Raw genomic sequence first — 27,909 nt, 5'->3', positions numbered from 1 at the left:
TGGTTTAGGGTTGTGATTGGTCAGTTAATAGAAGAGTCTCGTACTGTGTGGTGTGTCTGTACTCAGGGCCTGGTGACTGGCTTAGTGTTGTGATTGGTCAGTTGGGGACAGGTGACTGGCTTAGTGTTGTGATTGGTCAGTTAATAGAAGAGTCTCGGACTGTGTGGTGTGTCTGTACTCAGGGCCTGGTGACTGGCTTAGTGTTGTGATTGGTCAGTTAATAGAAGAGTCTCGGACTGTGTGGTGTGTCTGTACTCAGGGCCTTGTGACTGGCCTAGTGTTGTGATTGGTCAGTTAATAGAAGAGTCTCGGACTGTGTGGTGTGTCTGTACTCAGGGCCTGGTGACTGGCCTAGTGTTGTGATTGGTCAGTTAATAGAAGAGTCTCGGACTGTGTGGTGTGTCTGTACTCAGGGCCTTGTGACTGGCCTAGTGTTGTGATTGGTCAGTTAATAGAAGAGTCTCGGACTGTGTGGTGTGTCTGTACTCAGGGCCTTGTGACTGGCCTAGTGTTGTGATTGGTCAGTTAATAGAAGAGTCTCTGACTGTGTGGTGTGTCTGTACTCAGGGCCTGGTGTGAGAGCAACACGCCTGCTGCCGGTAACCAGTCTTCCTCTTCAGCCGAGTCCTTCCTCTTTTTACAACCAAGATCAAGATGTTTTCACGGGGATCGGTTACCAACCGGTACGTTCCTGCTGGCCTTTTGTCTTGGCTTTGTCAAACACACACAACCCGGAGGGAGGGGGGGGGGGGGGTGTTCCATGTGAATTGAATAAGTGTCTCAGAGGAAGGAGGGCTGATCTAGGATCAGATCTATCTTGTCCATGCGATCTGATTATTTTAGGATGATCTAATAGACCAAACTGATCCTATATCAGCCCTCCTTTACTCTGAGAAGGTGTATGACTACAGGCCCTGATCCAGTTTGGACAGGTGTCAAAGTCAACCTCTTACACAGTTACACTCTTGAGTTGTTGTTGTTGTAGCTTGATCACTAGGAACTCTTCCAAGGAATTTAATTTGAGCTCCACCCTGCAGGTAGAGGTGGGGAAGGATCATATTAGATGTCCCAGGGTGCTTAGTGGTAGAGGAAGGATCATATTAGATGTCCCAGGGTGCTTAGTGGTAGAGGAAGGATCATATTAGATGTCCCAGGGTGCTTAGTGGTAGAGGAAGGATCATATTAGATGTCCCAGGGTGCTTAGTGGTAGAGGAAGGATCATATTAGATGTCCCAGGGTGCTTAGTGATAGAGGAAGGATCATATTAGATGTCCCAGGGTGCTTAGTGGTAGAGGAAGGATCATATTAGATGTCCCAGGGTGCTTAGTGGTAGAGGAAGGATCATATTAGATGTCCCAGGGTGCTTAGAGGAAGGATCATATTAGATGTCCCAGGGTGCTTAGAGGAAGGATCATATTAGATGTCCCAGGGTGCTTAGAGGAAGGATCATATTAGATGTCCCAGGGTACTTAGTGATACTCTACTCCACTCCGCAGGAGAGCATGGATGTAAGTCCATCCCAAACACAAGATGGAGTCAGTCCTGAAGACTCCTTCATCTCAGTGGGTGAGGACATCTGTCCCTTGGTGGAACCAGAGAACGAGCTGAGACGGAGAGACTGTCTGCTTCAGAGACGAGAGGAGAGCAGACAGGTCAATACAGAGGACAGAATAGAGCCAAGCCAGCTGTCGCCAGCTCCTCTACAGTCAACAGTAGAGTCAACAGTACAGTCTGGTGGTCAGACCAGTCACCTCTCAGTCCCCTCTGACAGACTGTCTCAGGACAATACCACGTCAGATACCACCAGCAAACTCTCATCTTCCCCTTTGGTACCAAACAGAACATTGGACACAATGGATATCAGAAAGCTATCCTCTTCTCTCTGCAGTGTAACACACCAACCTGACCATGCTAGTAAATTCTTCCCAACAGGGCTGAGTAGTCCAGGACAGAAACCAGTAGGTTCCAGACGCTTCTCGTCTCCTGGTCGATATCAGGGTGGTTTGGTAGAGAGGGCAACGCCAGACGGGCAAGATGAGATCTCGGCCTCTCTCCAGAGCATGATGGCAGAGACTGTGTTTCAGAGTGGGCCCAACACACAGTCCTGGGGGACGCCATCTGGGGAAGGGACCCTCTGCCCCTCCACAGGTTCCAGGGGCTCCACGCCTGACCCTATCCCTCCTGACCCACTCCCCAATCCAGCCTCAGCCAGGCTGTCTACCCTCACAGCCTTCCTGGCCAGACAGGGACTCCCTGGGGGCGCACAGGGGACAAGGTACCTCACACCAAGGGCCGATGTGGAGGGAGAGAGTCAGGGACGGAGCACAGTCAAGCCTAACAGCAGTACTCAGAGAGGTGAGGGATGCATGCTTCAAAATACGTACAAATGTAGTACGCATTCTAGAAGTTCCCTTTATAGAAGACCAAACAGACCAGACCAGGGTTTAGAGAAGACCAAGTAGACCAGACCGGGCTTTGGGGTTTATAGAAGACCAAACAGGCCAGACCGGGGTTTATAGAAGACCAAACAGGCCAGACCAGGGTTTATAGAACACCAAACAGACCAGACCAGGGTTTATAGAAGACCAAACAGACCAGACCGGGGTTTATAGAAGACCAAACAGGCCAGACCGGGGTTTATAGAAGACCAAACAGACCAGACCGGGGTTTATAGAAGACCAAACAGACCAGACCGGGGTTTATAGAAGACCAAACAGGCCAGACCGGGGTTTGGGTTTATAGAAGACCAGACCGAGGTTTATAGAAGACCAAACAGACAGACCGGGGTTTATAGAAGACCAAACAGACCAGACCGGGGTTTATAGAAGACCAAACAGACCAGACCGGGGTTTATAGAAGACCAAACAGACCAGACCGGGGTTTATAGAAGACTAAACAGACCAGACCGGGGGTTTATAGAAGACCAAACAGACCAGACCGGGGTTTGGGTTTATAGAAGACCAAACAGACCAGACCGGGGTTTGGGTTTATAGAAGACCAAACAGACCAGACCGGGGTTTGGGTTTATAGAAGACCAAACAGACCAGACCGAGGGTTTATAGAAGACCAAACAGACCAGACCGGGGTTTATAGAAGACCAAACAGACCAGGCTGGGGGTTTATAGAAGACCAAACAGACCAGACCGGGGTTTGGGTTTATAGAAGACCAAACAGACCAGACCGAGGGTTTATAGAAGACCAAACAGACCAGACCGGGGTTTATAGAAGACCAAACAGACCAGGCTGGGGGTTTATAGAAGACCAAACAGACCAGGCTGGGGGTTTATAGAAGACCAAACAGACCAGGCTGGGGGTTTATAGAAGACCAAACAGACCAGGCTGGGGGTTTATAGAAGACCAAACAGACCAGGCTGGGGGTTTATAGAAGACCAAACAGACCAGGCTGGGGGTTTATAGAAGACCAAACAGACCAGGCTGGGGGTTTATAGAAGACCAAACAGACCAGGCTGGGGGTTTATAGAAGACCAAACAGACCAGGCTGGGGGTTTATAGAAGACCAAACAGACCAGGCTGGGGGTTTATAGAAGACCAAACAGACCAGACCGGGATTTATAGAAGACCACACATACCAGACCGGGGTTTATAGAAGACCAAACAGACCAGACCGAGGGTTTATAGAAGACCAAACAGACCAGACCGGGGTTTATAGAAGACCAAACAGACCAGACTGGGGTTTGGGTTTATAGAAGACCAAACAGACCAGGCTGGGGGTTTATAGAAGACCAAACAGACCAGGCTGGGGGTTTATAGAAGACCAAACAGACCAAACCGGGGTTTATAGAAGACCAAACAGACCAGACCGGGGTTTATAGAAGACCAAACAGACCAGACCGGGGTTTATAGAAGACCAAACAGACCAGACCGGGGTTTATAGAAGACCAAACAGACCAGACCGGGGTTTATAGAAGACCAAACAGACCAGACTGGGGTTTGGGTTTATAGAAGACCAAACAGACCAGACCGGGGTTTATAGAAGACCAAACAGACCAGACTGGGGTTTGGGTTTATAGAAGACCAAACAGACCAGACCGGGGTTTGGGTTTATAGAAGACCAAACAGACCAGACCGGGGTTTGGGTTTATAGAAGACCAAACAGACCAGACCGGGGTTTATAGAAGACCAAACAGACCAGGCTGGGGGTTTATAGAAGACCAAACCGGGGTTTATAGAAGACCAAACAGACCAGACCGGGGTTTATAGAAGACCAAACAGACCAGACCGAGGGTTTATAGAAGACCAAACAGACCAGACCGGGGTTTATAGAAGACCAAACAGACCAGACTGGGGTTTGGGTTTATAGAAGACCAAACAGACCAGACCGAGGGTTTATAGAAGACAAAACAGACCAGACCGGGGTTTATAGAAGACCAAACAGACCAGACCGGGGTTTATAGAAGACAAAACAGACCAGACCGGGGTTTATAGAAGACCAAACAGACCAGGCCAGGGGTTTATAGAAGACCAAACAGACCAGGCCGGGGGTTTATAGAAGACCAAACAGACCAGGCTGGGGGTTTATAGAAGACCAAACAGACCAGGCTGGGGGTTTATAGAAGACCAAACAGACCAGGCTGGGGGTTTATAGAAAACCAAACAGACCAGGCTGGGGGTTTATAGAAGACCAAACAGACCAGACCGGGGTTTATAGAAGACCAAACAGACCAGACCGGGGTTTATAGAAGACCAAACAGACCAGACCGAGGGTTTATAGAAGACCAAACAGACCAGACCGGGGTTTATAGAAGACCAAACAGACCAGACTGGGGTTTGGGTTTATAGAAGACCAAACAGACCAGACCGGGGTTTATAGAAGACCAAACAGACCAGGCTGGGGGTTTATAGAAGACCAAACAGACCAAACCGGGGTTTATAGAAGACCAAACAGACCAGACCGGGGTTTATAGAAGACCAAACAGGCCAGACCGGGGTTTATAGAAGACCAAACAGACCAGACCGGGGTTTATAGAAGACCAAACAGACCAGACCGGGGTTTATAGAAGACCAAACAGACCAGACTGGGGTTTGGGTTTATAGAAGACCAAACAGACCAGACCGGGGTTTGGGTTTATAGAAGACCAAACAGACCAGACCGGGGTTTGGGTTTATAGAAGACCAAACAGACCAGACCGGGGTTTATAGAAGACCAAACAGACCAGACCGAGGGTTTATAGAAGACCAAACAGACCAGACCGGGGTTTATAGAAGACCAAACAGACCAGACTGGGGTTTGGGTTTATAGAAGACCAAACAGACCAGACTGGGGTTTGGGTTTATAGAAGACCAAACAGACCAGACCGGGGTTTATAGAAGACCAAACAGACCAGACCGGGGTTTATAGAAGACCAAACAGACCAGACCGGGGTTTATAGAAGACAAAACAGACCAGACCGGGGTTTATAGAAATCCAAACAGACCAGACCAGGGTTTATAGAAGACCAAACAGACCAGACCGGGGTTTGGGTTTATAGAAGACCAAACAGACCAGACCGAGGGTTTATAGAACACCAAACAGACCAGACCGGGGTTTATAGAAGAACAAACAGACCAGACTGGGGGTTTATAGAAGACCAAACCGGGGTTTGAGGTTTATAGAAGAAGACAAATAACTCCATTCTCAAAGAGGTGCCTTTTTAATTTGACATCCGGGCACATGCTCAGTTCGTTACCAGACGACCATTAGACCCCATGACTTGAGCTCAGCTAGCCAACGTCACCATGACAACAGGTGTGATGGGGGATTTATATTGGAGAAGCAGTTTTCACACTGTACTGTCTATAACATACATGTAGAGAATGTCTGTCAGAGTGAGATTGGGTCAGAATACTGTTGAGACTGTTTCCTTTACCCTGAAAGATACTTCTGATCTCACCGGGTCTCTTGGGTCTGTGTCTCAGGTGTAGATGGCATGCCTTGGAGCAGGCCTGGCCTGAGGGCTGTGTTCAGTATGTTTCATACCAGGGGAGAGGATATCTCTTAGAGGCTTGATTTTTCTCTCTGTCTCTCTTTCTCTCTCTCTCTCTCTCTCTCTCTCTCTTTCTATCTCTTTCTTTCTCTCTCTCTCTCTTTCTTTCTCTCTCTCTCTCTTTCTTTCTCTCTCCCTCACTCTGTCTCTCTCTCTCTCTGAGTAGAAGACTGCCATTGGAGCAGGCCTGGCCTGAGGGTTGTGTTCAGTATGTCTCATACCAGGGGAGAGGATATCTCTTAGAGGCTTGATTCTCTCTGTGTCTGTCTCTCTGAATAGAAGACTTCCATTGGAGCAGACCTGCCCTGGTGGGCTGCTTGTTCCCTGTGCGGGGCTGTGTTCTCAGGGTTGACCACCCTCCGGTCCTGGGCAGAGGGGAGCCTGGAGGATACTTCACCCAGAGCCTAATCTACACAGCCAGTCCTCCACACACAGGTCAGCTCTTCATCTACACAGCCAGCCCTCCACACACAGATCAGCTCTTCATCTACACAGCCAGTCCTCCACACCCAGGTCAGCTCTTCTAGTCAGTGGACATGTATTTAGCCTACACTCTGTATAGTATTTAGCCTACACTCTGTGTAGTATTTAGCCTACACTCTGTGTAGTCAGTGGATATGTATTTAGCCTACACTCTGTATAGTATTTAGCCTACACTCTGTATAGTATTTAGCCTACACTCTGTATAGTATTTAGCCTACACTCTGTATAGTATTTAGCCTACACTCTGTATAGTATTTAGCCTACACTCTGTATAGTATTTAGCCTACACTCTGTATAGTATTTAGCCTACACTCTGTATAGTATTTAGCCTACACTCTGTATAGTATTTAGCCTACACTCTGTATAGTCAATGGACATGTATTTAGCCTACACTCTGTATAGTATTTAGCCTACACTCTGTATAGTATTTAGCCTACACTCTGTATAGTATTTAGCCTACACTCTGTATAGTATTTAGCCTACACTCTGTATAGTATTTAGCCTACACTCTGTATAGTATTTAGCCTACACTCTGTATAGTATTTAGCCTACACTCTGTATAGTATTTAGCCTACACTCTGTATAGTCAATGGACATGTATTTAGCCTACACTCTGTATAGTATTTAGCCTACACTCTGTGTAGTATTTAGCCTACACTCTGTGTAGTATTTAGCCTACACTCTGTAGTATTTAGCCTACACTCTGTATAGTATTTAGCCTACACTCTGTGTAGTATTTAGCCTACACTCTGTATAGTATTTAGCCTACACTCTATAGTATTTAGCCTACACTCTGTATAGTATTTAGCCTACACTCTGTATAGTGTTTAGCCTACACTCTGTAGTATTTAGCCTACACTCTGTATAGTATTTAGCCTACACTCTGTGTAGTCAGTGGACATGTATTTAGCCTACACTCTGTATAGTATTTAGCCTACACTGTGTAGTATTTAGCCTACACTCTGTATAGTATTTAGCCTACACTCTGTGTAGTCAGTGGACATGTATTTAGCCTACACTCTGTATAGTATTTAGCCTACACTCTGTATAGTCAGTGGACATGTATTTAGCCTACACTCTGTATAGTATTTAGCCTACACTCTGTATAGTATTTAGCCTACACTCTGTATAGTATTTAGCCTACACTCTGTATAGTATTTAGCCTACACTCTGTGTAGTCAGTGGACATGTATTTAGCCTACACTCTGTATAGTATTTAGCCTACACTCTGTATAGTCAATGGACATGTATTTAGCCTACACTCTGTATAGTATTTAGCCTACACTCTGTATAGTCAGTGGCCATGTATTTAGCCTACACTCTGTATAGTCAGTGGCCATGTATTTAGCCTACACTCTGTATAGTATTTAGCTTACACTCTGTATAGTATTTAGCCTACACTCTTTATAGTCAGTGGCCATGTATTTAGCCTACACTCTGTATAGTATTTAGCTTACACTCTGTGTAGTATTTAGCCTACACTCTGTATAGTATTTAGCCTACACTCCGTATAGTATTTAGCCTACACTCTGTATAGTATTTAGCCTACACTCTGTATAGTATTTAGCCTACACTCTGTATAGTCAGTGGCCATGTATTTAGCCTACACTCTGTATAGTATTTAGCCTACACTCTGTATAGTATTTAGCCTACACTCTGTATAGTCAGTGGCCATGTATTTAGCCTACACTCCGTATAGTATTTAGCCTACACTCTGTATAGTATTTAGCCTACACTCTGTATAGTAGTTAGCCTACACTCTGTGTAGTATTTAGCCTACACTCTGTATAGTCAGTGGCCATATATTTAGCCTACACTCTGTATAGTATTTAGCCTACACTCTGTATAGTCAGTGGCCATGTATTTAGCCTACACTCTGCATAGTATTTAGCCTACACTCTGCATAGTATTTAGCCTACACTCTGTATAGTAGTTAGCCTACACTCTGTATAGTATTTAGCCTACACTCTGTATAGTATTTAGCCTACACTCTGTGTAGTCAGTGGACATGTATTTAGCCTACACTCTGTATAGTAGTTAGCCTACACTCTGTATAGTAGTTAGCCTACACTCTGTGTAGTATTTAGCCTACACTCTGTGTAGTATTTAGCCTACACTCTGTATAGTAGTTAGCCTACACTCTGTATAGTATTTAGCCTACACTCTGTATAGTATTTAGCCTACACTCTGTATAGTATTTAGCCTACACTCTGTATAGTAGTTAGCCTACACTCTGTATAGTAGTTAGCCTACACTCTGTATAGTAGTTAGCCTACACTCTGTATAGTATTTAGCCTACACTCTGTATAGTATTTAGCCTACACTCTGTATAGTATTTAGCCTACACTCTGTATAGTATTTAGCCTACACTCTGTATAGTATTTAGCCTACACTCTGTATAGTCAGTGGCCATGTATTTAGCCTACACTCTGTATAGTCAGTGGCCATGTATTTAGCCTACACTCTGTATAGTAGTTAGCCTACACTCTGTGTAGTAGTTAGCCTACACTCTGTGTAGTCAGTTTCCACGTATTTTCCAAAGGTAAATTTTAAAAAGATACTTTTCCCCCTCAGGTTACGGAGCCGACAAAGACCTAAATGTGAGAGGAGATATGAAGAGTAAGTCCTTCACCTGTTACTGTGAGATGGTTTGATATCTATGTTGGTTTGATATCTATGTTACTGTGAGATGGTTTGATATCTATGTTGGTTTGATATCTATGTTACTGTGAGATGGTTTGATATCTATGTTGGTTTGATATCTATGTTACTGTGAGATGGTTTGATATCTATGTTACTGTGAGATGGTTTGATATCTATGTTGGTTTGATATCTATGTTACTGTGAGATGGTTTGATATCTATGTTACTGTGAGATGGTTTGATATCTACGTTACTGTGAGATGGTTTGATATCTATGTTGGTTTGATATCTATGTTACTGTGAGATGGTTTGATATCTATGTTACTGTGAGATGGTTTGATATCTATGTTACTGTGAGATGGTTTGATATCTATGTTACTGTGAGATGGTTTGATATCTATGTTACTGTGAGATGGTTTGATATCTATGTTACTGTGAGATGGTTTGATATCTATGTTACTGTGAGATGGTTGATATCTATGTTTCTGTGCTCAGTAAACGCTGTGAGACCACTGCATGCAGTACGCCTCCCTGTCCACAAGGGGGAGATGGAGACAACTTTCTGAAATCAGTCTCATGGTAGTAGATATAGAAGTCTATAGTGGTAGTCTACCGTAACAGTCTCATGGTAGTAGATATTCTAGTCTATAGTAACAGTCTCATGGTAGTCTATAGTAACAGTCTCATGGTAGTCTATAGTAACAGTCTCATGGTAGTAGATATTCTAGTCTATAGTAACAGTCTCATGGTAGTAGATATTCTAGTCTATAGTAACAGTCTCATGGTAGTCTATAGTAACAGTCTCATGGTAGTCTATAGTAACAGTCTCATGGTAGTAGATATTCTAGTCTATAGTAACAGTCTCATGGTAGTCTATGGTAATAGTAGACAAAGGTTGTGGTATGTAGCATGGTATGGATTGTGTTTACTAGTTTTGGTATGTAGCGTTTGGTGTGGTATGTAGCGTGTTTACTAGTCTTGGTCGTGGTATGTAGCATGGTATGGATTGTGTTTACTAGTCATGGTCTTGGTATGTAGCGTGTGGTATGGAATGTGTTTACTAGTCTTGGTCGTGGTATGTAGTGTGGTATGTAGCGTGTGGTGTAGTATGTAGAGTGTTTACTAGTCTTGGTCGTGGTATGTAGCATGGTATGGATTGTGTTTACTAGTCATGGTCTTGGTATGTAGCGTGTGGTGTAGTATGTAGCGTGTGGTATGGAATGTGTTTACTAGTCTTGGTCGTGGTATGTAGCGTGGTATGTAGCGTGTGGTGTAGTATGTAGCGTGGTATGGAATGTGTTTACTAGTCTTGGTCGTGGTATGTAGCGTGTGGTGTGGTATGTAGCGTGGTATGTAGCGTGTATTGTGGTATGTAGCATGGTATGGAAGGTGTTTACTAGTCTTGGTCGTGGTATGTAGCGTGTGTTGTGGTATGTAGCGTGGTATGTAGCGTGTATTGTGGTGTTTACTAGTCTTGGTCGTTGTATGTAGCGTGGTATGGAAGGTGTTTACTAGTCTTGGTCGTGGTATGGAAGGTGTTTACTAGTCTTGGTCGTGGTATGGAAGGTGTTTACTAGTCTTGGTCGTGGTATGGAAGGTGTTTACTCGTCTTGGTATGGAAGGTGTTTACTAGTCTTGGTCGTGGTATGGAAGGTGTTTACTAGTCTTGGTATGGAAGGTGTTTACTCGTCTTGGTATGGAAGGTGTTTACTAATCGTGGTATGGAATGTGTTTACTAGTCTTGGTATGGAAGGTGTTTACTAGTCTTGGTCGTGGTATGTAGTATGTAGCGTGGTATGGAAGGTGTTTACTAATCTTGGTCGTGGTATGTAGCGTGGTATGGAAGGTGTTTACTAGTCTTGGTATGTAGTGTGGTATGGGATGTGTTTACTAGTCTTGGCCGTGGTATGGAAGGTGTTTACTAGTCTTGGTCGTGGTATGGAAGGTGTTTACTAGTCTTGGTCGTGGTATGGAAGGTGTTTACTAGTCTTGGTCGTGGTATGGAAGGTGTTTACTAGTCGTGGTATGGAAGGTGTTTACTAGTCTTGGTCGTGGTATGGAAGGTGTTTACTAGTCTTGGTCGTGGTATGGAAGATGTTTACTAGTCGTGGTATGGAAGATGTTTACTAGTCTTGGTCGTGGTATGGAAGGTGTTTACTAGTCGTGGCATGTAGCGTGGTATGGAAGGTGTTTACTAGTCTTGGTCGTGGTATGTAGCGTGGTATGGAAGGTGTTTACTCGTCTTGGTCGTGGTATGTAGCGTGGTATGGAATGTGTTTACTAGTCGTGGTATGGAAGGTGTTTACTAGTCTTGGTCGTGGTATGTAGCGTGGTATGGAATGTGTTTACTAGTCGTGGTATGGAAGGTGTTTACTAGTCTTGGTCGTGGTATGGAAGGTGTTTACTAGTCGTGGTATGGAAGGTGTTTACTAGTCTTGGTCGTGGTATGGAAGGTGTTTACTAGTCTTGGTCGTGGTATGGAAGGTGTTTACTAATCTTGGTCGTGGTATGTAGCGTGTGGTATGGAAGGTGTTTACTAGTCTTGGTCGTGGTATGGAAGGTGTTTACTAGTCTTGGTCGTGGTATGGAAGGTGTTTACTAGTCGTGGTCGTGGTAAGGTGTTTACTAGTCTTGGTCGTGGTATGGAAGGTGTTTACTAGTCTTGGTCGTGGTATGTAGCGTGGTATGGAAGGTGTTTACTAGTCTTGGTCGTGGTATGGAAGGTGTTTACTAGTCTTGGTATGGAAGGTGTTTACTAGTCTTGGTCGTGGTATGGAAGGTGTTTACTAGTCTTGGTATGGAATGTGTTTACTAGTCTTGGTATGGAATGTGTTTACTAGTCTTGGTCGTGGTATGTAGCGTGGTATGTAGCGTGTGGTGTAGTATGTAGAGTGTTTACTAGTCTTGGTCGTGGTATGTAGCATGGTATGGATTGTGTTTACTAGTCATGGTCTTGGTATGTAGCGTGGTATGGAATGTGTTTACTAGTCTTGGTCGTGGTATGTAGCGTGTGGTGTGGTATGTAGCGTGGTATGTAGCGTGTATTGTGGTATGTAGCATGGTATGGAAGGTGTTTACTAGTCTTGGTATGGAAGGTGTTTACTAGTCTTGGTCGTGGTATGTAGCGTGTGTTGTGGTATGTAAGCGTGTATTGTGGTGTTTACTAGTCTTGGTCGTTGTATGTAGCGTGGTATGGAAGGTGTTTACTAGTCTTGGTCGTGGTATGGAAGGTGTTTACTAGTCGTGGTCGTGGTATGGAAGGTGTTTACTAGTCTTGGTCGTGGTATGGAAGGTGTTTACTAGTCTTGGTCGTGGTATGTAGCGTGGTATGGAAGGTGTTTACTAGTCTTGGTCGTGGTATGGAAGGTGTTTACTAGTCTTGGTCGTGGTATGGAAGGTGTTTACTAGTCTTGGTCGTGGTATGGAAGGTGTTTACTAGTCTTGGTCGTGGTATGGAAGGTATTTACTAGTCTTGGTCGTGGTATGGAAGGTGTTTACTAGTCTTGGTCGTGGTATGTAGCGTGGTATGGAAGGTGTTTACTAGTCTTGGTCGTGGTATGGAAGGTGTTTACTAGTCTTGGTCGTGGTATGGAAGGTGTTTACTAGTCTTGGTCGTGGTATAGAAGGTGTTTACTAGTCTTGGTCGTGGTATGGAAGGTGTTTACTAGTCTTGGTCGTGGTATGGAAGGTGTTTACTAGTCTTGGTATGGAAGGTGTTTACTAGTCTTGGTCGTGGTATGGAAGGTGTTTACTAGTCTTGGTCGTGGTATGGAAGGTGTTTACTAGTCTTGGTCGTGGTATGGAAGGTGTTTACTAGTCTTGGTCGTGGTATGTAGCGTGGTATGGAAGGTGTTTACTAGTCGTGGTATGGAAGGTGTTTACTAGTCGTGGTATGGAAGGTGTTTACTAGTCTTGGTATGTAGCGTGGTATGGAATGTGTTTACTAGTCTTGGTCGTGGTATGGAAGGTGTTTACTAGTCTTGGTTGTGGTATGGAAGGTGTTTACTAGTCTTTGTCGTGGTATGTAGCGTGGTATGGAAGGTGTTTACTAGTCGTAGTATGGAATGTGTTTACTAGTCTTGGTCGTGGTATGGAAGGTGTTTACTAGTCTTGGTCGTGGTATGGAAGGTGTTTACTAGTCTTGGTCGTGGTATGTAGCGTGGTATGGAAGGTGTTTACTAGTCGTGGTCGTGGTATGGAATGTGTTTACTAGTCGTGGTCGTGGTATGGAAGGTGTTTACTAGTCTTGGTCGTGGTATGTAGCGTGGTATGGAAGGTGTTTACTAGTCGTGGTCGTGGTATGGAATGTGTTTACTAGTCGTGGTCGTGGTATGGAATGTGTTTACTAGTCTTGGTATGTAGCGTGGTATGGAATGTGTTTACTAGTCGTGGTATGGAAGGTGTTTACTAGTCTTGGTCGTGGTATGGAAGGTGTTTACTAGTCTTGGTCGTGGTATGTAGCGTGGTATGGAGGGTGTTTACTAGTCTTGGTATGTAGTGTGGTATGGAAGGTGTTTACTAGTCTTGGTATGTAGTGTGGTATGGAAGGTGTTTACTAGTCTTGGTATGTAGTGTGGTATGGAATGTGTTTACTAATCTTGGTCGTGGTATGGAAGGTGTTTACTAGTCTTGGTCGTGGTATGGAAGGTGTTTACTAGTCTTGGTCGTGGTATGGAAGGTGTTTACTAGTCTTGGTCGTGGTATGGAAGGTGTTTACTAGTCGTGGTCGTGGTATGGAAGGTGTTTACTAGTCGTGGTCGTGGTATGGAAGGTGTTTACTAGTCTTGGTCGTGGTATGGAAGGTGTTTACTAGTCTTGGTCGTGGTATGGAAGGTGTTTACTAGTCTTGGTCGTGGTATGGAAGGTGTTTACTAGTCTTGGTCATGGTATGGAAGGTGTTTACTAGTCTTGGTCGTGGTATGTAGCGTGGTATGGAAGGTGTTTACTAGTCTTGGTCGTGGTATGGAAGGTGTTTACTAGTCTTGGTATGGAAGGTGTTTACTAGTCTTGGTCGTGGTATGGAAGGTGTTTACTAGTCTTGGTCGTGGTATGGAAGGTGTTTACTAGTCTTGGCCGTGGTATGGAAGGTGTTTACTAGTCTTGGTCGTGGTATGTAGCGTGGTATGGAAGGTGTTTACTAGTCTTGGTCGTGGTATGGAAGGTGTTTACTAGTCTTGGTCGTGGTATGGAAGGTGTTTACTAGTCTTGGTCGTGGTATGTAGCGTGGTATGGAAGGTGTTTACTAGTCGTGGTATGGAAGGTGTTTACTAGTCTTGGTATGTAGCGTGGTATGGAATGTGTTTACTAGTCTTGGTCGTGGTATGGAAGGTGTTTACTAGTCTTGGTTGTGGTATGGAAGGTGTTTACTAGTCTTTGTCGTGGTATGTAGCGTGGTATGGAAGGTGTTTACTAGTCGTAGTATGGAATGTGTTTACTAGTCTTGGTCGTGGTATGGAAGGTGTTTACTAGTCTTGGTCGTGGTATGGAAGGTGTTTACTAGTCTTGGTCGTGGTATGTAGCGTGGTATGGAAGGTGTTTACTAGTCGTGGTCGTGGTATGGAATGTGTTTACTAGTCGTGGTCGTGGTATGGAAGGTGTTTACTAGTCTTGGTCGTGGTATGGAAGGTGTTTACTAGTCTTGGTCGTGGTATGGAAGGTGTTTACTAGTCTTGGTCGTGGTATGGAAGGTGTTTACTAGTCTTGGTCGTGGTATGGAAGGTGTTTACTAGTCTTGGTCGTGGTATGTAGCGTGGTATGGAAGGTGTTTACTAGTCTTGGTCGTGGTAAGACCAGTTGGGAAATCTGGAGCGAGTGGTCGCATCTGCACGTCGCTCCAACGGGTAGTATAACTTTTTAACTTTTTCATTATATCTCGGTTTGATTTGTCTTATCTTAGCAATTTCTTAGCAATTTCTTCTCAGCTAGCTACATAGCCGTCTTTGTATCAAAGATAATTGCGTAATTATCGTATTTCGCCGTCCTAACGTAGTCTTCACTAGCCAGCTAGCTAACGTCCACTGATTAGCTGCACTGAGAAACTTTTACACTCAACTGAACGACTTGATTAGTTTAGTGTTAGCTACCTACATAGCTGTCTTTGCTGTCTTCGTATCATCGTATCATCGTATCCAAGATAATTGTGTTGTTTAGGTTTAGAGTGTGTAGTCTTAGAGTGATTATCTTAATTTACCGAGGTTAGCTAGCCAGCTATTTGTCGTCCTTAACGTAGGTGACTCTGCTAGCTAGCCAACAGCTAGCCAACGCTAGCCAACAGCTAACCAACGCTAGCCAACGTCTTCTGTATAGAACTCAACTACCCGGTCGCATTCACAGGTTGTATCACATTTTCACTTCATTTCATTACAGTACAACGGTTTGATTTGTTTGATCGTAGCTAGCTACTTAGCTAGCTACATAGCCGTCTTTGTATCAAAGATAATTGTGTAGTCTAGAGCGATTTTCTAGGTTCGCTAGCCATCTATTGTCGTTCTTTTAACGCAACGTAACGTAAACAACACTGCTAGCTAGCCTGCTAGCCCCGAATAGCAACACTGCAGAAACTATTACACTCAACGGAATGACTTGATTAGTGTAGTGTCAACAACGCACCCACTGCCAGCTGGCCTACTTCAGCAGTACTGTATCATTTTAATCATTTTAGTCAATAAGATTCTTGCTACGTAGCTTAACTTTCTGAACACTCGAGACGTGTAGTCCACTTGTCATTCCAATCTCCTTTGCATTAGCGTAGCCTCTTCTGTAGCCTGTCAACTATGTGTCTGTTTATCCCTGTTCTCTCCTCTCTGCACAGACCATACAAACGCTCCTCACCGCGTGGCCGCGGCCACCCTACTCTGGTGGTCCCAGCGCGCACGACCCACGTGGAGTTCCAGGTCTCCGGTAGCCTCTGGAACTGCCAATCTGCGGTCAACAAGGCAGAGTTCATCTCAGCCTATGCCTCCTCCAGTCCCTCGACTTCTTGGCACTGACGGAAACATGGATCACCACAGACAACACTGCTACTCCTACTGCTCTCTCTTCGTCCGCCCACGTGTTCTCGCACACCCCGAGAGCGTCTGGTCAGCGGGGTGGTGGCACCGGGATCCTCATCTCTCCCAAGTGGTCATTCTCTCTTTCTCTCCTTACCCATCTGTCTATCGCCTCCTTTGAATTCCATGCTGTCACAGTTACTAGCCCTTTCAAGCTTAACATCCTTATCATTTATCGCCCTCCAGGTTCCCTCGGAGAGTTCATCAATGAGCTTGATGCCTTGATAAGCTCCTTTCCTGAGGACGGCTCACCTCTCACAGTTCTGGGCGACTTTAACCTCCCCACGTCTACCTTTGACTCTTTCCTCTCTGCCTCCTTCTTTCCACTCCTCTCCTCTTTTGACCTCACCCTCTCACCTTCCCCCCTACTCACAAGGCAGGCAATACGCCGACCTCATCTTTACTAGATGCTGTTCTTCCACTAACCTCACTGCAACTCCCTCCAAGTCTCCGACCACTGCCTTGTATCCTTTTCCCTCTCGCTCTCATCCAACACCTCCCACACTGCCCCTACTCGGATGGTATCGCGCCGTCCCAACCTTCGCTCTCTCTCCCCGCTACTCTCTCCTCTTCCATCCTATCATCTCTTCCCTCCGCTCAAACCTTCTCCCACCTATCTCCTGATTCTGCCTCCTCAACCCTCCTCTCCTCCCTCTCTGCATCCCTTGACTCTCTATGTCCCCTATCCTCCAGGCCGGCTCGGTCCTCCCCTCCCGCTCCGTGGCTCGATGACTCATTGCGAGCTCACAGAACAGGGCTCCGGGCAGCCGAGCGGAAATGGAGGAAAACTCGCCTCCCTGCGGACCTGGCATCCTTTCACTCCCTCCTCTCTACATTTTCCTCCTCTGTCTCTGCTGCTAAAGCCACTTTCTACCACGCTAAATTCCAAGCATCTGCCTCTAACCCTAGGAAGCTCTTTGCCACCTTCTCCTCCCTCCTGAATCCTCCGCCCCCTCCCCCCTCCTCCCTCTCTGCAGATGACTTCGTCAACCATTTTGAAAAGAAGGTCGACGACATCCGATCCTCGTTTGCTAAGTCAAACGACACCGCTGGTTCTGCTCACACTGCCCTACCCTGTGCTCTGACCTCTTTCTCCCTCTCTCTCCAGATGAAATCTCGCGTCTTGTGACGGCCGGCCGCCCAACAACCTGCCCGCTTGACCCTATCCTCCTCTCTTCTCCAGACCATTTCCGGAGACCTTCTCCCTTACCTCACCTCGCTCATCAACTCATCCCTGACCGTTGGCTACGTCCCTTCCGTCTTCAAGAGAGCGAGAGTTGCACCCCTTCTGAAAAAACCTACACTCGATCCCTCCGATGTCAACAATTACAGACCAGTATCCCTTCTTTCTTTTCTCTCCAAAACTCTTGAACGTGCCGTCCTTGGCCAGCTCTCCCGCTATCTCTCTCTGAATGACCTTCTTGATCCAAATCAGTCAGGTTTCAAGACTAGTCATTCAACTGAGACTGCTCTCCTCTGTATCACGGAGGCGCTCCGCACTGCTAAAGCTAACTCTCTCTCCTCTGCTCTCATCCTTCTAGATCTATCGGCTGCCTTCGATACTGTGAACCATCAGATCCTCCTCTCCACCCTCTCCGAGTTGGGCATCTCCGGCGCGGCCCACGCTTGGATTGCGTCCTACCTGACAGGTCGCTCCTACCAGGTGGCGTGGCGAGAATCTGTCTCCTCACCACGCGCTCTCACCACTGGTGTCCCCCAGGGCTCTGTTCTTGGCCCTCTCCTATTCTCGCTATACACCAAGTCACTTGGCTCTGTCATAACCTCACATGGTCTCTCTTATCATTGCTATGCAGACGACACACAATTAATCTTCTCCTTTCCCCCTTCTGATGACCAGGTGGCGAATCGCATCTCTGCATGTCTGGCAGACATATCAGTGTGGATGACGGATCACCACCTCAAGCTGAACTCGGCAAGACGGAGCTGCTCTTCCTCCCGGGGAAGGACTGCCCGTTCCATGATCTCGCCATCACGGTCGACAACTCCATTGTGTCCTCCTCCCAGAGCGCCAAGAACCTTGGCGTGATCCTGGACAACACCCTGTCGTTCTCAACTAACATCAAGGCGGTGGCCCGTTCCTGTAGGTTCATGCTCTACAACATCCGCAGAGTACGACCCTGCCTCACACAGGAAGCGGCGCAGGTCCTAATCCAGGCACTTGTCATCTCCCGTCTGGATTACTGCAACTCGCTGTTGGCTGGGCTCCCTGCCTGTGCCATTAAACCCCTTCAACTCATCCAGAACGCCGCAGCCCGTCTGGTGTTCAACCTTCCCAAGTTCTCTCACGTCACCCCGCTCCTCCGTTCTCTCCACTGGCTTCCAGTTGAAGCTCGCATCCGCTACAAGACCATGGTGCTTGCCTACGGAGCTGTGAGGGGAACGGCACCTCAGTACCTCCAGGCTCTGATCAGGCCCTACACCCAAACAAGGGCACTGCGTTCATCCACCTCTGGCCTGCTCGCCTCCCTACCACTGAGGAAGTACAGCTCCCGCTCAGCCCAGTCAAAACTGTTCGCTGCCCTGGCCCCCAATGGTGGAACAAACTCCTCACGACGCCAGGACAGCGGAGTCAATCACCACCTTCCGGAGACACCTGAAACCCCACCTCTTTAAGGAATACCTAGGATAGGTTAAGTAATCCCTCTCACCCCACCCCCCCCCTAAGTTTTAGATGCACTATTGTTAAGTGACTGTCCCACTGGATGTCATAAGGTGAATGCACCAATTTGTAAGTCGCTCTGGATAAGAGCGTCTGCTAAATGACTTAAATGTAAATGTAATGTAAATGTGTTTACTAGTCTTGGTATGGAAGGTGTTTACTAGTCTTGGTCGTGGTATGGAAGGTGTTTACTAGTCGTGGTATGGAAGGTGTTTACTAGTCTTGGTCGTGGTATGGAAGGTGTTTACTAGTCTTGGTCGTGGTATGGAAGGTGTTTACTAATCTTGGTCGTGGTATGTAGCGTGTGGTATGGAAGGTGTTTACTAGTCTTGGTCGTGGTATGGAAGGTGTTTACTAGTCTTGGTCGTGGTATGGAAGGTGTTTACTAGTCGTGGTCGTGGTAAGGTGTTTACTAGTCTTGGTCGTGGTATGGAAGGTGTTTACTAGTCTTGGTCGTGGTATGTAGCGTGGTATGGAAGGTGTTTACTAGTCTTGGTCGTGGTATGGAAGGTGTTTACTAGTCTTGGTATGGAAGGTGTTTACTAGTCTTGGTCGTGGTATGGAAGGTGTTTACTAGTCTTGGTATGGAATGTGTTTACTAGTCTTGGTATGGAATGTGTTTACTAGTCTTGGTCGTGGTATGTAGCGTGGTATGTAGCGTGTGGTGTAGTATGTAGAGTGTTTACTAGTCTTGGTCGTGGTATGTAGCATGGTATGGATTGTGTTTACTAGTCATGGTCTTGGTATGTAGCGTGGTATGGAATGTGTTTACTAGTCTTGGTCGTGGTATGTAGCGTGTGGTGTGGTATGTAGCGTGTTATGTAGCGTGTATTGTGGTATGTAGCATGGTATGGAAGGTGTTTACTAGTCTTGGTATGGAAGGTGTTTACTAGTCTTGGTCGTGGTATGTAGCGTGTGTTGTGGTATGTAAGCGTGTATTGTGGTGTTTACTAGTCTTGGTCGTTGTATGTAGCGTGGTATGGAAGGTGTTTACTAGTCTTGGTCGTGGTATGGAAGGTGTTTACTAGTCGTGGTCGTGGTATGGAAGGTGTTTACTAGTCTTGGTCGTGGTATGGAAGGTGTTTACTAGTCTTGGTCGTGGTATGTAGCGTGGTATGGAAGGTGTTTACTAGTCTTGGTCGTGGTATGGAAGGTGTTTACTAGTCTTGGTCGTGGTATGGAAGGTGTTTACTAGTCTTGGTCGTGGTATGGAAGGTGTTTACTAGTCTTGGTCGTGGTATGGAAGGTATTTACTAGTCTTGGTCGTGGTATGGAAGGTGTTTACTAGTCTTGGTCGTGGTATGTAGCGTGGTATGGAAGGTGTTTACTAGTCTTGGTCGTGGTATGGAAGGTGTTTACTAGTCTTGGTCGTGGTATGGAAGGTGTTTACTAGTCTTGGTCGTGGTATAGAAGGTGTTTACTAGTCTTGGTCGTGGTATGGAAGGTGTTTACTAGTCTTGGTCGTGGTATGGAAGGTGTTTACTAGTCTTGGTATGGAAGGTGTTTACTAGTCTTGGTCGTGGTATGGAAGGTGTTTACTAGTCTTGGTCGTGGTATGGAAGGTGTTTACTAGTCTTGGCCGTGGTATGGAAGGTGTTTACTAGTCTTGGTCGTGGTATGTAGCGTGGTATGGAAGGTGTTTACTAGTCTTGGTCGTGGTATGGAAGGTGTTTACTAGTCTTGGTCGTGGTATGGAAGGTGTTTACTAGTCTTGGTATGGAATGTGTTTACTAGTCTTGGTATGGAATGTGTTTACTAGTCTTGGTCGTGGTATGTAGCGTGGTATGTAGCGTGTGGTGTAGTATGTAGAGTGTTTACTAGTCTTGGTCGTGGTATGTAGCATGGTATGGATTGTGTTTACTAGTCATGGTCTTGGTATGTAGCGTGGTATGGAATGTGTTTACTAGTCTTGGTCGTGGTATGTAGCGTGTGGTGTGGTATGTAGCGTGGTATGTAGCGTGTATTGTGGTATGTAGCATGGTATGGAAGGTGTTTACTAGTCTTGGTATGGAAGGTGTTTACTAGTCTTGGTCGTGGTATGTAGCGTGTGTTGTGGTATGTAGCGTGTATTGTGGTGTTTACTAGTCTTGGTCGTTGTATGTAGCGTGGTATGGAAGGTGTTTACTAGTCGTGGTCGTGGTATGGAAGGTGTTTACTAGTCTTGGTCGTGGTATGGAGGGGGTTTACTAGTCTTGGTCGTGGTATGTAGCGTGGTATGGAAGGTGTTTACTAGTCTTGGTCGTGGTATGGAAGGTGTTTACTAGTCTTGGTCGTGGTATGGAAGGTGTTTACTAGTCTTGGTCGTGGTATGGAAGGTGTTTACTAGTCTTGGTCGTGGTATGGAAGGTATTTACTAGTCTTGGTCGTGGTATGGAAGGTGTTTACTAGTCTTGGTCGTGGTATGTAGCGTGGTATGGAAGGTGTTTACTAGTCTTGGTCGTGGTATGGAAGGTGTTTACTAGTCTTGGTCGTGGTATGGAAGGTGTTTACTAGTCTTGGTCGTGGTATAGAAGGTGTTTACTAGTCTTGGTCGTGGTATGGAAGGTGTTTACTAGTCTTGGTCGTGGTATGGAAGGTGTTTACTAGTCTTGGTATGGAAGGTGTTTACTAGTCTTGGTCGTGGTATGGAAGGTGTTTACTAGTCTTGGTCGTGGTATGGAAGGTGTTTACTAGTCTTGGCCGTGGTATGGAAGGTGTTTACTAGTCTTGGTCGTGGTATGTAGCGTGGTATGGAAGGTGTTTACTAGTCTTGGTCGTGGTATGGAAGGTGTTTACTAGTCTTGGTCGTGGTATGGAAGGTGTTTACTAGTCTTGGTCGTGGTATGTAGCGTGGTATGGAAGGTGTTTACTAGTCGTGGTATGGAAGGTGTTTACTAGTCGTGGTATGGAAGGTGTTTACTAGTCTTGGTATGTAGCGTGGTATGGAATGTGTTTACTAGTCTTGGTCGTGGTATGGAAGGTGTTTACTAGTCTTGGTTGTGGTATGGAAGGTGTTTACTAGTCTTTGTCGTGGTATGTAGCGTGGTATGGAAGGTGTTTACTAGTCGTAGTATGGAATGTGTTTACTAGTCTTGGTCGTGGTATGGAAGGTGTTTACTAGTCTTGGTCGTGGTATGGAAGGTGTTTACTAGTCTTGGTCGTGGTATGTAGCGTGGTATGGAAGGTGTTTACTAGTCGTGGTCGTGGTATGGAATGTGTTTACTAGTCGTGGTCGTGGTATGGAATGTGTTTACTAGTCGTGGTCGTGGTATGGAATGTGTTTACTAGTCTTGGTATGTAGCGTGGTATGGAATGTGTTTACTAGTCGTGGTATGGAAGGTGTTTACTAGTCTTGGTCGTGGTATGGAAGGTGTTTACTAGTCTTGGTCGTGGTATGTAGCGTGGTATGGAAGGTGTTTACTAGTCTTGGTATGTAGTGTGGTATGGAAGGTGTTTACTAGTCTTGGTATGTAGTGTGGTATGGAAGGTGTTTACTAGTCTTGGTATGTAGTGTGGTATGGAATGTGTTTACTAATCTTGGTCGTGGTATGGAAGGTGTTTACTAGTCTTGGTCGTGGTATGGAAGGTGTTTACTAGTCTTGGTCGTGGTATGGAAGGTGTTTACTAGTCTTGGTCGTGGTATGGAAGGTGTTTACTAGTCGTGGTCGTGGTATGGAAGGTGTTTACTAGTCGTGGTCGTGGTATGGAAGGTGTTTACTAGTCTTGGTCGTGGTATGGAAGGTGTTTACTAGTCTTGGTCGTGGTATGGAAGGTGTTTACTAGTCTTGGTCGTGGTATGGAAGGTGTTTACTAGTCTTGGTCGTGGTATGGAAGGTGTTTACTAGTCTTGGTCGTGGTATGTAGCGTGGTATGGAAGGTGTTTACTAGTCTTGGTCGTGGTATGGAAGGTGTTTACTAGTCTTGGTATGGAAGGTGTTTACTAGTCTTGGTCGTGGTATGGAAGGTGTTTACTAGTCTTGGTCGTGGTATGGAAGGTGTTTACTAGTCTTGGCCGTGGTATGGAAGGTGTTTACTAGTCTTGGTCGTGGTATGTAGCGTGGTATGGAAGGTGTTTACTAGTCTTGGTCGTGGTATGGAAGGTGTTTACTAGTCTTGGTCGTGGTATGGAAGGTGTTTACTAGTCTTGGTCGTGGTATGTAGCGTGGTATGGAAGGTGTTTACTAGTCGTGGTATGGAAGGTGTTTACTAGTCGTGGTATGGAAGGTGTTTACTAGTCTTGGTATGTAGCGTGGTATGGAATGTGTTTACTAGTCTTGGTCGTGGTATGGAAGGTGTTTACTAGTCTTGGTTGTGGTATGGAAGGTGTTTACTAGTCTTTGTCGTGGTATGTAGCGTGGTATGGAAGGTGTTTACTAGTCGTAGTATGGAATGTGTTTACTAGTCTTGGTCGTGGTATGGAAGGTGTTTACTAGTCTTGGTCGTGGTATGGAAGGTGTTTACTAGTCTTGGTCGTGGTATGTAGCGTGGTATGGAAGGTGTTTACTAGTCGTGGTCGTGGTATGGAATGTGTTTACTAGTCGTGGTCGTGGTATGGAAGGTGTTTACTAGTCTTGGTCGTGGTATGTAGCGTGGTATGGAAGGTGTTTACTAGTCGTGGTCGTGGTATGGAATGTGTTTACTAGTCGTGGTCGTGGTATGGAATGTGTTTACTAGTCTTGGTATGTAGCGTGGTATGGAATGTGTTTACTAGTCGTGGTATGGAAGGTGTTTACTAGTCTTGGTCGTGGTATGGAAGGTGTTTACTAGTCTTGGTCGTGGTATGTAGCGTGGTATGGAAGGTGTTTACTAGTCTTGGTATGTAGTGTGGTATGGAAGGTGTTTACTAGTCTTGGTATGTAGTGTGGTATGGAAGGTGTTTACTAGTCTTGGTATGTAGTGTGGTATGGAATGTGTTTACTAATCTTGGTCGTGGTATGGAAGGTGTTTACTAGTCTTGGTCGTGGTATGGAAGGTGTTTACTAGTCTTGGTCGTGGTATGGAAGGTGTTTACTAGTCTTGGTCGTGGTATGGAAGGTGTTTACTAGTCGTGGTCGTGGTATGGAAGGTGTTTACTAGTCGTGGTCGTGGTATGGAAGGTGTTTACTAGTCTTGGTCGTGGTATGGAAGGTGTTTACTAGTCTTGGTCGTGGTATGGAAGGTGTTTACTAGTCTTGGTCGTGGTATGGAAGGTGTTTACTAGTCTTGGTCGTGGTATGGAAGGTGTTTACTAGTCTTGGTCGTGGTATGGAAGGTGTTTACTAGTCTTGGTCGTGGTATGTAGCGTGGTATGGAAGGTGTTTACTAGTCTTGGTCGTGGTATGGAAGGTGTTTACTAGTCTTGGTCGTGGTATGGAAGGTGTTTACTAGTCTTGGTATGTAGCGTGGTATGGAATGTGTTTACTAGTCTTGGTCGTGGTATGGAAGGTGTTTACTAGTCTTGGTCGTGGTATGGAAGGTGTTTACTAGTCTTGGTCGTGGTATGGAAGGTGTTTACTAGTCTTGGTCGTGGTATGGAAGGTGTTTACTAGTCTTGGTCGTGGTATGTAGCGTGGTATGGAAGGTGTTTACTAGTCGTGGTATGGAAGGTGTTTACTAGTCGTGGTATGGAAGGTGTTTACTAGTCTTAGTCGCGGTATGTAGTGTCGTATGGAAGGTGTTTACTAGTCTTGGTCGTGGTATGGAAGGTGTTTACTAGTCGTGGTCGTGGTATGGAATGTGTTTACTAGTCGTGGTCGTGGTATGGAAGGTGTTTACTAGTCTTGGTCGTGGTATGTAGCGTGGTATGGAAGGTGTTTACTAGTCGTGGTCGTGGTATGGAATGTGTTTACTAGTCGTGGTCTGGAATGTGTTTACTAGTCTTGGTATGTAGCGTGGTATGGAATGTGTTTACTAGTCGTGGTATGGAAGGTGTTTACTAGTCTTGGTCGTGGTATGGAAGGTGTTTACTAGTCTTGGTCGTGGTATGTAGCGTGGTATGGAAGGTGTTTACTAGTCTTGGTCGTGGTATGGAAGGTGTTTACTAGTCTTGGTCGTGGTATGGAAGATGTTTACTAGTCTTGGTATGTAGCGTGGTATGGAATGTGTTTACTAGTCTTGGTCGTGGTATGGAAGGTGTTTACTAGTCTTGGTCGTGGTATGGAAGGTGTTTACTAGTCTTGGTCGTGGTATGGAAGGTGTTTACTAGTCTTGGTCGTGGTATGTAGCGTGGTATGGAAGGTGTTTACTAGTCGTGGTATGGAAGGTGTTTACTAGTCGTGGTATGGAAGGTGTTTACTAGTCTTAGTCGCGGTATGTAGTGTCGTATGGAAGGTGTTTACTAGTCTTGGTCGTGGTATGGAAGGTGTTTACTAGTCGTGGTCGTGGTATGGAATGTGTTTACTAGTCGTGGTCGTGGTATGGAAGGTGTTTACTAGTCTTGGTCGTGGTATGTAGCGTGGTATGGAAGGTGTTTACTAGTCGTGGTCGTGGTATGGAATGTGTTTACTAGTCGTGGTCTGGAATGTGTTTACTAGTCTTGGTATGTAGCGTGGTATGGAATGTGTTTACTAGTCGTGGTATGGAAGGTGTTTACTAGTCTTGGTCGTGGTATGGAAGGTGTTTACTAGTCTTGGTCGTGGTATGTAGCGTGGTATGGAAGGTGTTTACTAGTCTTGGTATGTAGTGTGGTATGGAATGTGTTTACTAGTCTTGGTATGTAGTGTGGTATGGAATGTGTTTACTAGTCTTGGTATGTAGTGTGGTATGGAAGGTGTTTACTAGTCTTGGTATGTAGCGTGCTATGGAAGGTGTTTACTAGTATTGGTATGGAATGTGTTTACTAGTCTTGGTCGTGGTATGTAGCGTGGTATGAAAGGTGTTTACTAGTCTTGGTCGTGTTATGGAAGGTGTTTACTAGTCTTGGTCGTGGTATGGAAGGTGTTTACTAGTCTTGGTATGGAATGTGTTTACTAGTCTTGGTATGGAAGGTGTTTACTAGTCTTGGTCGTGGTATGGAAGGTGTTTACTAGTCTTGGTATGGAAGGTGTTTACTAGTCTTGGTCGTGGTATGGAAGGTGTTTACTAGTCTTGGTCGTGGTATGGAAGGTGTTTACTAGTCTTCGTCGTGGTATGTAGCGTGTGGTGTAGTATGTAGTGTGGTATGGAAGGTGTTTACTAGTCCTGGACTGTTGTCTGCTGTTGGTTTCCTCTGTTTACTGACCACAGCAGGAGAGAACAACTATCATGGAGCTGTACCCTTCTAGTTCATTACAACAGGACTGTTGGTTTCCTGTGTTTACTAGTCTTGGTAGGAGAGAACAACTATCATGGAGCTGTACTCCTCTAGTTCATTAGAACAGGACTGTTGTCTGCTGTTGGTTTCCTCTGTGTAATGAGAAACAGGCTGTGTCCCTAATGGAAGACTACTCCCTAAATAGTGCACTACTGGTTAAAAGCAAAGCACTATAACGAAAGGAAGAGGGAGTCATTTGGCACGTATCCAACAGTAGTTTAGACTGTAGAGGTTCTGTTTGTCTATATATATATATATATATATATATTCCCTGCTGAGTCGTGGTCAACAAGGTGATTTGCATCCAGACAGTCTTGTCTCCAGGTCCAGATGTGGCTTTTGCCTGCTTCAATGTGTCCTGGGAGGACATGGTGTTTGGGAGGCAGTGCCATGTCTTTCTGACCGGACTCATCCTGGACTCCATAAGACTAGAGGACTCCAAGGACTGCACTCTCAAGATAACCAACCTGGTCTATTTCCTCTGGGTAATAAGACTAGACGTCTGGGGGCAGTTTCCTGGACACACAGATTAAAATGTAAACTCTATGTTGAATCCAGGATTAGGTTTAACATGTGTCTGGGAAACTTCCCCTTGGTTGTTGGTTCATAAGGACTTTTTAAAATAATTATTGCTAATATTATGGAGTTGATGTTCTGTTAAACTGTTTTGAGTGGTCACCTGAGGTGTCCATATTGGTTTGGTAAAGATGAGTCTCTTCGGGTGCAGCTCTCATTCCGTCCCTGAGCCCTTCTCTCCGTCCCTCTCGCCCCCCTCCGTCCCCAGACAGGACAGGTGAAGGCTGAGGACTTTGTCTCTGAGCTGTTCAGAATCATTTGTTCTGAGAGATGGGAGAAGAGCAGAGAGCAGCTGCTCCTGCAGTGGTTGGAGGTGAGCGCCTTAGATTTCCTCTCAGCGTTTCCCCTAGAATATTGTCCAGATCGGACACAACATTCAGGGCCTCTTGAACCAAAATCTTCAATTGAAATCAATCTAGCGTGACTTCTCTCTGAGAGATCCATCTTTCCTTTCCTTGTTCCAGTTCTCCCTTCCTCGAGCCCAGCGCTACTCTGACTGTCTGGAGCAGCTGGACAGAGGACACTGTCGTACAGTCAGTCTGTTTCCTTAAGACGACAGACCCAGTGTCCCCCCACCTCAACACAGGCGACAGACCCAGTGTCCCCCCCCACCTCAACACAGACGACAGACCCAGTGTCCCCCCCCACCTCAACACAGACGACAGACCCAGTGTTCCCCCCCAGCCTCAACACAGGCGACAGACCCAGTGCCTCCCCCCTCCTCAACAGACTACAGACCCAGTGCCCCCCCCCCTCCTCAACACAGACTAGACCCAGTGTCCCCCCACCTCAACACAGACTACAGACCCAGTGTGTCCCCCACCTCAACACAGTAAGACAGACCCAGTGTCCCCCCCACCTCAACAGACTACAGACCCAGTGTCCCCCCCTCCTCAACACAGTAAGACAGACTACAGACCCAGTGTCCCCCCCTCCTCAACACAGACTACAGACCCAGTGTCCCCCCCCTCAACACAGTAAGACAGACTACAGACCCAGTGTCCCCCCCCACCTCAACAGACTACAGACCCAGTGTGTCCCCCCCTCCTTAACACAGTAAGACAGACTACAGACCCAGTGTCCCCCCCACCTCAACACAGTAAGACAGACTACAGACCCAGTGTCCCCCCACCTCAACACAGTAAGACAGACTGTCCCCCCCTCCTCAACCCAGTGACCCCCCCTCCTCAACACAGTAAGACAGACTACAGACCCAGTGTGTCCCCCTCCTCAACACAGTAAGACA

The 27,909-nt window shown here is 46.0% G+C and overlaps 2 protein-coding genes across 2 annotated transcripts in view; both read left to right on the top strand.

The window, feature by feature from the left end:
- Positions 1 to 6,511, top strand: part of LOC124023598 (BTB/POZ domain-containing protein KCTD19-like) — a 32,064-nt gene extending 25,553 nt beyond the window's left edge. Inside the window, exons 9-12 of the mRNA XM_046337980.1 lie at positions 568 to 683; positions 1,933 to 2,355; positions 5,917 to 5,964; positions 6,264 to 6,511. Coding sequence (XP_046193936.1) covers positions 568 to 683; positions 1,933 to 2,355; positions 5,917 to 5,964; positions 6,264 to 6,511 — 835 coding nt within the window. The remainder of the gene's footprint in view (positions 1 to 567; positions 684 to 1,932; positions 2,356 to 5,916; positions 5,965 to 6,263) is intronic.
- LOC124023599 (BTB/POZ domain-containing protein KCTD19-like) lies at positions 6,343 to 27,496 on the top strand. The gene is made up of 5 exons (XM_046337981.1): positions 6,343 to 6,419; positions 9,042 to 9,086; positions 26,396 to 26,572; positions 26,872 to 26,976; positions 27,128 to 27,496. The coding sequence occupies exons 3-5, from the start codon at positions 26,456 to 26,458 to the stop codon at positions 27,212 to 27,214; spliced, it is 309 nt and encodes a 102-aa protein (XP_046193937.1). The 5' UTR covers positions 6,343 to 6,419; positions 9,042 to 9,086; positions 26,396 to 26,455; the 3' UTR covers positions 27,215 to 27,496.
- Positions 27,497 to 27,909: the final 413 nt, after the last annotated feature.

This window comes from Oncorhynchus gorbuscha, unplaced genomic scaffold, assembly GCF_021184085.1.
Source record: "Oncorhynchus gorbuscha isolate QuinsamMale2020 ecotype Even-year unplaced genomic scaffold, OgorEven_v1.0 Un_scaffold_1654, whole genome shotgun sequence".
NCBI classification, from domain to species: Eukaryota; Metazoa; Chordata; class Actinopteri; order Salmoniformes; family Salmonidae; genus Oncorhynchus; species Oncorhynchus gorbuscha.
The sequence above is the reverse complement of the archived record's forward strand: the minus strand, read 5'-3'. Positions and strand labels throughout refer to the sequence as shown.